General features: G+C 43.3%; 1 protein-coding gene across 1 annotated transcript; it reads right to left on the bottom strand.

Moving 5' to 3' along the window:
* Positions 1–819: 819 nt before the first annotated feature.
* Positions 820–6,486, bottom strand: KCNV1 (potassium voltage-gated channel modifier subfamily V member 1). Its single transcript, XM_059902019.1, has 3 exons — positions 6,020–6,486; positions 4,647–5,176; positions 820–1,331 (listed from the first exon to the last, which is right to left on the bottom strand). The coding sequence occupies exons 1-3, from the start codon at positions 6,484–6,486 to the stop codon at positions 820–822; spliced, it is 1,509 nt and encodes a 502-aa protein (XP_059758002.1).
* Between the last annotated feature and the right edge of the window lie 526 nt (positions 6,487–7,012).

Genomic DNA, 7,012 nt, shown 5'->3' with positions numbered 1-7,012 from the left:
CACTACTTCACCTTTACTTACAAAGTCATGATTTTAAGGACATAACTTGAACATTACATCAATAAAGAGATTTTTTAAAGACCATCTAGTTTCCACAGAGTACTAAGAGATACCGCCTTTATACTGCACATGTGCACTCAGTGGGGAGGATGAAGGTGTGCAACTCTCGAAGCCTTTGGGTAGCACTCTTCTACGCAGTCTAAGCAGTTTTGGGATTCTACCTCCAACCGTAATGATGGAATACAGAGCTCAGTCCATTTGTGATCGGTCATCTGCACCAGAGGAAAGATAGGGACTCAGTCTATGACCATCAAATCAGGATGTTCTCTTGAAAAGAGAATTGTTGTATTCAACAGTTTTAACTGATGGAGAAAGGAGGGATTTATTTACTTGGAGAGTATCTTTAAATGGCAAAGTTGTCCAGTGTGTTCTTAAAGGTTCACTTATCTTTTCTCTGAGCTATGCAGTTTAACTTCCATCTTTTAAAATTAGTGGTGCAAAAGATTCTAAAAATCAGTGATGTGTAAAACATTTAACTTTGTTGTATGCACTGCCATATTATTTGGTATTTGACAATTCAGACATGTATATATTGGCCTGGTTGTGTTAAATGGATATTTTTGAGACTCAAATGTGTCAAAACAATGTGTTGCTGTTTTGGGGGATGTGAATTATTCTAGCAGATCAAGCAACGTACGAACCAAATGAACACAGGTAGTACTCAAAAGAGACTCATCAGCAGTGTACAGACATCCATATCAAGGCTTTATCAATCAAGTTAGTATTACACAGGATTTTGTAAATAAACTGAAAGTGAATTCAAAACCAGAAATCATCTCCTGCACTGCTCCTAGTACTTGCTCTTTCTCTGCCTTTTAATCGAAGCATCTCCATGATACTCCGGGCATAGACATCTCTCAAGTTAACACTGATATATGAGTCAGTGGCTATATTCTTGGTAAGTTTCTTCAGAGCCTCACGCTGTCTAACAGCTGCTTCCTTGAGCTTTAAGGTGAAGTAGCAAGCAGAGAAGCGGTCGTTAATAATAGCAATGGGCAAGGCCAAGACAAGGATTCCCGATAAGATACACATGAAGGCCACGATTTTGCCTGTGGTGGTGTCTGGTCTGATGTCCCCATATCCCACGGTAGTCATGGACGTTGTGGCCCACCACCATGCACAAGGGACACTTGTGAAGGTTGTGTCTGGAATGCTCTGCTCAGCAAAATATTCCACAGTTGAAAATATAGAGATTCCTACAGACAGAAACAGGAGCAGCAGCCCAACTTCTTCATAACACTGGGTGATTGTCATTCCAAGTGAGCGCAAGCCTGTAACAGAACAGTTGGTGTCAGTCATGGGCACCCCTCCTCTCTTCCTTCGTCCTTCCCTCCCTTCCCTTCTCCTTCCCTTCTACCCACCCACACACATGCATTTCATATTTAATACGGCTCCAGCGCTGGCCAATGTTCTGGGGATATATAGATGATAAATTATAATCTTCAGGAAGTTCTTAGTCTAGCTGATGGGGCCAGATTGAGAAGGATAGAAAAATATAAATAGATTCATTCACTCACTTATCATTTATTAAAACCCTACAATTTATACAGAAGAAAGGTGAGAGATGAGTTGGAGGGCACGCAGGGGACGTTTGATAGGAGTTTGTACTTTATACAATGGGAAACTTTGCAGCATTGCCCGTGCAGGGCTCTCTTGGTCAGATCTGCATTTCAGTACCTCACCTTAGCACACTTTTCTAATGAAGTTTTATGTTGTCTCCTTATTTTATAAGACATAAACATATTTTATGACATATTTTATGTGTCTGTTTTTCTCACCTTCCTGATAAAGTTTAATACAATTAGGGGCATCATTATCTGAAAGTCAGAGGAAGTAAAAGATGAGAATGAAGTGAAGCAGCAGAAACAAGTTAGGAATCAGTGACAAAATTGACATAAGAACATCAAATGTACATGCGAGGACATTCTCAGAGGTGTAGCAGGAGGGGTTTCTGCACCCCCATGGCACCCATTGAAATTTTTGTCCTTAATACCAAAGCTATAGGAAACTATCTCCCTTGAATACATAGAATTTCTCCTTTCCTGTAGGGAGATAGACCTGAATACAGACTATTCCTCCATTGCGAAAAGGTACAGGGGACTGGAGCCACTAGGGAATTCACTCACTATGAGGCATTGGTGAATTTCCCATTGCTAATTATGACGATTCTGCAAGACAGACTCAGGAGAGTCCAATACCACCTCTGAAGAGACTAAACCCTCAGGATAGTAAGAGGAGCCCATTACAGGATCATGATTTGAATAAGGTATCTTTCCAACTCTAGAGAGATACTGATTAAAGTTTATCCACATTTCGAAGTCATATTAACATGATGTCACAATGATATGGTCTCAGAAGTCCAAAGCAGTGCCTCTTGGAATCACTTTTAAATTTTCATTCACTCACTGGAGACTATTTTACATACATTAAAATACTATTTGTGCTCTCATTATTTTGAATATTGTTCTTGAAATTTTCAGATGTTCTTGAATTACTAACCAGCTATTTTAAAAGACCAATGAATATAACTTTGAGGTTTAACTTCAAAAGACATTTAAAAAATATCTTTAGAATACCTTTCAGGAAACTGGCCTTGATGTGTCTGTATTAAATTGCATTTGTGAAATATATTGACAACATATGAAGAAATGCATAGTGTTTGGGAAGGTTGTTTTCATTTCAACATTCTAATCATTTCATTTTGTAAAGAAACAAAGTGGCCTGAATTTCTGCATATTTCATCAATTAACTCAGATAATCCTAAAAAATAATATGAGATAGATGTTACACTTATGCCATTCTACAGGTGAGCAGACTGAGACACAGAAAGGTAGCATATCTAGTACAAAGTTACATGCCAAAGACTTAAAATTAGGCTGTCTGGTCCACCCATTGTCCTCCTAACCATTATTCTATAATACTTCTCAATTTTTTTTTATAGTTAATACATAGGGGAATGTGTAATCTATGTCTATATTTTGCTAAATGTAATGCTTAAGATAAAATTGTCAAATATTTATGCAACTGTTCATATCTTTTCAATAAATTAAGGCTTTATTAATCCTTCTACTTGCCTTAGAACTGACAAAACCTTTTTAGAGGTGACATTGTGGAAATTACTGTTATTTTCTTTTTCCTTTCTTTTGGGAAAAAATGTAGTCTTTACTGGGTGTTTTTAAATTGAATCCTGTGAAGAGTTTATAAATACTAGAAGAAAGCATCCCATTATGTGTGTCAGAAAACAAAGAGTGGTACTGCTAAAAGTTGTTGGAAACCCCGTTATCAAATCGCTGGTATGTGAGACTAGCTAGGAAAATACACTACTAAAACTATATTAGGAGAAATCGTAGTTTTCCCAGAGATGTGTGGGAAAAAACATATCTGAGGTTAATTTTTCCCTATATTTATAGGGAGAGACAACTACCATCAAATCCTTTTAGGTGACCAGTCAGGCATCTATCTAGGGAAACAGGTGGGAATAGGACTCTCTAGTCAAATTATTTATATTTATATGTATTGTATGAATATGGCATCCTACTCCAGGGTTTCTCAAAGTGTGGTTCAAGACCACCTACATCAAAATTAGCTTGTTAAAATGTATGCTTCTGGATCCAACCCCCAAAACTAAAATCTGACTCTCGGGGATTGGGGTTCAGAATTTGCATTTTAACAAGCTTTTCAAGGGATTCTTATTTTCATTAAAGTGTAACATAAGGTAACACATATGTGCTCCAGAACATCTAACAGCCGGCTGGGCCAGCCACTGAAAATCATTGCCCTTGGGGATGCAAGCATTATCTTTAATGGATTTGTGTGATTTCCTCTGACATTGCCTAAAATTTTCACATATAATTGTGTGTGTGTGTGTGTGTAGAGATTTTTCTAGGGAGAGTGTTGTTTAGATCTTCAAGGATTTATGATACATACAAAAAGCTAAGGAATTCCTGTTACCATCTCTCTTATGCCTCCCCAATTAGGGACAAGAAAATTCTCAGATACTAGACAAAGCATTTAATTAGTGTCTTTTGCTTTCTTCAGAAGCAAATGTTTCCACTGTTTCTTCAAAAATCATGGGAGGGCCACCAGTGCCCAGTCATCTCTCTTTCTGCATAGCCAGAGAAGGCCCTGGAGGACTTTCTCTTCTCCCAAGGAACATGTGTGATATTTCCTTGGACACAGAAAAGAAACTGGCTTACGTTCCTATATATCACATATAATCTGTGCATATCTTTTTATGTGCTGTTTATGCATATTTTATGTAGAACTTTCCAGAAACAGAGTATCTTTAATTTTTGTACATCTTCTGGGCACCTGGGTTAAAATAAAGTTAACATATGGTTAAATTGTTTCTCAAATGTCTTAAGGAGGGGAATTGTGTGAGAGGCAGCTTGTCCTCTGTACCTGTGATAACAACCTCAAGGTTTTGCTTTTCAGTACCTTTCTGGAGATCATAATTGGGTGAAATATAGGAGTTGGTAGTTTTGAGTATCAATTCAGAGTCAAGAGTCGTTTCCCTTGGACCACGGTCAAAGCACTAATGCTTAAATACAATGGCAAATTAAAAGGCATCAATGAAACCCGAATACCTGTGGAATGCCTGCCCAGTTTGAGCATGCGCAGAGCCCTGAGCAGCCTCAAAACCTGGACGATGCGCCCCACGTTTTCCAGCTCCTGTGTAGTCTGGCTCCCACTCAGGCTCTCTACCAGAAGAGTGATGTAGAAGGGCAAGATGGCTAGGAGGTCTATGATGTTTGGCACCTTTCTCAGGAAGCGGCACCTGTCCCGCACGCACAGGAAGCGCAGGACAAACTCCCCGGTGAACCAGCTAATGCACACATACTCCAGGATTTCCAGCAGTTGCAGGTCCAGCCAACTTAACTCGGCTGACATCAGAGCCATGTTGACGATGGACACCGCCACGAAGATGATAGAGATGACCCCAAAGATTCGGGCAGCTGTGGAAGACCCCGGTTTCTCTAGGATGTTCCAGAGCTTCTGGCGGACGGTGGGGCAAGGTCCTTGTGAGAAGTCCTGTTCGCTCTCATGTTGACTTTCCTGGTCTTCTGTGTCCTTCTTAAAGTCTAAAGTTTCACTCAGCTCCTTTCTTCTGAAGTATCTTTTAGAGAAGACAACTTGGTGATTAGTCTAACTTTCTTTAAAATACAGAAGTAAAGAGAATTAAACTTGGCAGTGAAGTCATGCTTTCTATTTCAGTAAAATGCAGAAAATGTTCATTCATATTTTACCCAGGCTTTCTTCCCACAGTACTCGAATGTTCTCATTTAGGATTATTGTTTTTAAAATGGCACTTTCATGGTAGAAGTTTATACAAAAGAATTTATACATGGCAAAGCTACTTTAGATTAAAGCATTTTATCACCCATTTTTTCTTGTAACAGGAACAGAAGTTTGCGATACGTAATTTTTTTTTAAGGTGGCTAATGGAAAGGTATTCATGAAGAAATGGTAGTAATAGCAAAGTAATAGCAAAATAATAGATGACCAAAGTCCCACAATCATTCACAGTCAAAGAACCAACTTTCTGTCTTCTGTATTTAAAGCAGTTCTCTGTCCAAGTTTTAAAAGTTAGTGTCCTAGGTTTGATAAACGGTAACGCTCTCCACGGAAACCTACATCCCTATACATACATTTTTTTGGAGCATAAGATTTCTGACTCATTTATTTAACCACCAAATATTTATTGCAGGCCTGACCTCTCTTGACTTATAAATGAATTAGCATACTGGAAAAAGGAGAAGGTTCAGAAACTTCCAATCAGAAGTTGGCTTTGACACTTTCCGGCCTCCACTGCCACCCCACCTTCTAGCTCCGAAGTGGGCCCAGGTATTCTTAAGCCTGGCTTGAGCGAGGCTTGTGTAAAGCCTCAAATCTTTCCCTCTGCCGCCCTCTCTCCACCGCGCCCGCTGCCCCGCCCAGCCACCAAGCGCCTCGAGGGTACCTGTCCCTGCAGCAGGAGTCAATGCTGAGCTCGTCGATGCCCCAGTACTGGATCTCCTGGAGGAAGGAGAGCGCGCACAGCTGCTCCATGACGTGCAGGCGGCCGGTGCGATAGTAGTGCAGGACGTAGCGGAATGCTTGCGAGCTCCGGTCGAAGAAGTACTCGTTGTCCACGGGGTTGGCGTCGTCACAGAGCTCCAGGGGGCTGGGCACGGCGGCCAGGGCCCCGGGGCGCCGGCACGAGGCCACCACCACGGCCAGCTTGCCAAGGCGCGTGTGTGGGAAGCAGGACAGAGCCTGCTGCGAGAGCACAAAGCGGCTGCCGCCCACGTTGACCGTGAAGCTGTCCCCGAGCGCCAGGGGCTCCCCTTCGCCCTCGCTGCAGAAGACGCTGGAGTCCAGCGAGGTCAGGGAGGCGCTGTCCAGCGGCGAGTCCGGCGACGCCCGGCCGCGGGGAGGCAGCTCCATCCTTGCCGCCGCTGCCGGAGGGCGCCACAAAGTTGGGGGCGGTGGCACGGCCGGGATTTCCCGGGCTCCCGAGGTGGGTTCCTCCCACCCCCGAACCCTTACTCTCTCCACCCCCCTGTGCTCGTTCTCCCTCTCGCCGCTAGGGAGCTGCGAGTGCGCGGTAGCAGCGCACAAGTGCCTGAGCGCCGGGTCTGGGAGGAGCGCAAGGGTCGCGCCCAGGGAACTGCTCAGGTGTGGACCAAGCCGAGGACATCCGCAGGGCACACTGCCGGTCGCCGTGGTCCTTCCCGGACTCAGTACCCCCTCCCCAGCTTTGTAATTGAGATCTCCAGCCCGGGAGGTGTATGGGATGAAGGCCTCCCTGCTTGGGGGTTGGAGCGGGAGGCGAGGGGGAGGGGGAGGGAGGTCTACAGTGGAGGAGGGCACGACGAATCTTGGAGGAATGCAAGCAAGGGGAAGGGCAAGACTCACTCCCGCCTGCAGGAGACCAAAACGAAAAGTTCCGACGGCAAAGCAAGTGGTAGCC

Source organism: Balaenoptera ricei, chromosome 17 (genome assembly GCF_028023285.1).
Source record: "Balaenoptera ricei isolate mBalRic1 chromosome 17, mBalRic1.hap2, whole genome shotgun sequence".
Lineage (NCBI taxonomy): Eukaryota > Metazoa > Chordata > Mammalia > Artiodactyla > Balaenopteridae > Balaenoptera > Balaenoptera ricei.
This window is presented reverse-complemented; position numbering and strand designations above follow the sequence as displayed.

Excerpts from the sequence above, each read along its gene's own strand:
- KCNV1 (XM_059902019.1), bottom strand. The coding sequence starts at position 6,486 with ATGGAGCTGCCTCCCCGCGGCCGGGCGTCGCCGGACTCGCCGCTGGAC. Across the intron at positions 5,177-6,019 it reads GACTCCTGCTGCAGGGACAG|ATACTTCAGAAGAAAGGAGC; the intron begins GTACCCTCGAGG and ends CTTCTCTAAAAG. Across the intron at positions 1,332-4,646 it reads ACTGGGCAGGCATTCCACAG|GCTTGCGCTCACTTGGAATG; the intron begins GTATTCGGGTTT and ends GTTCTGTTACAG.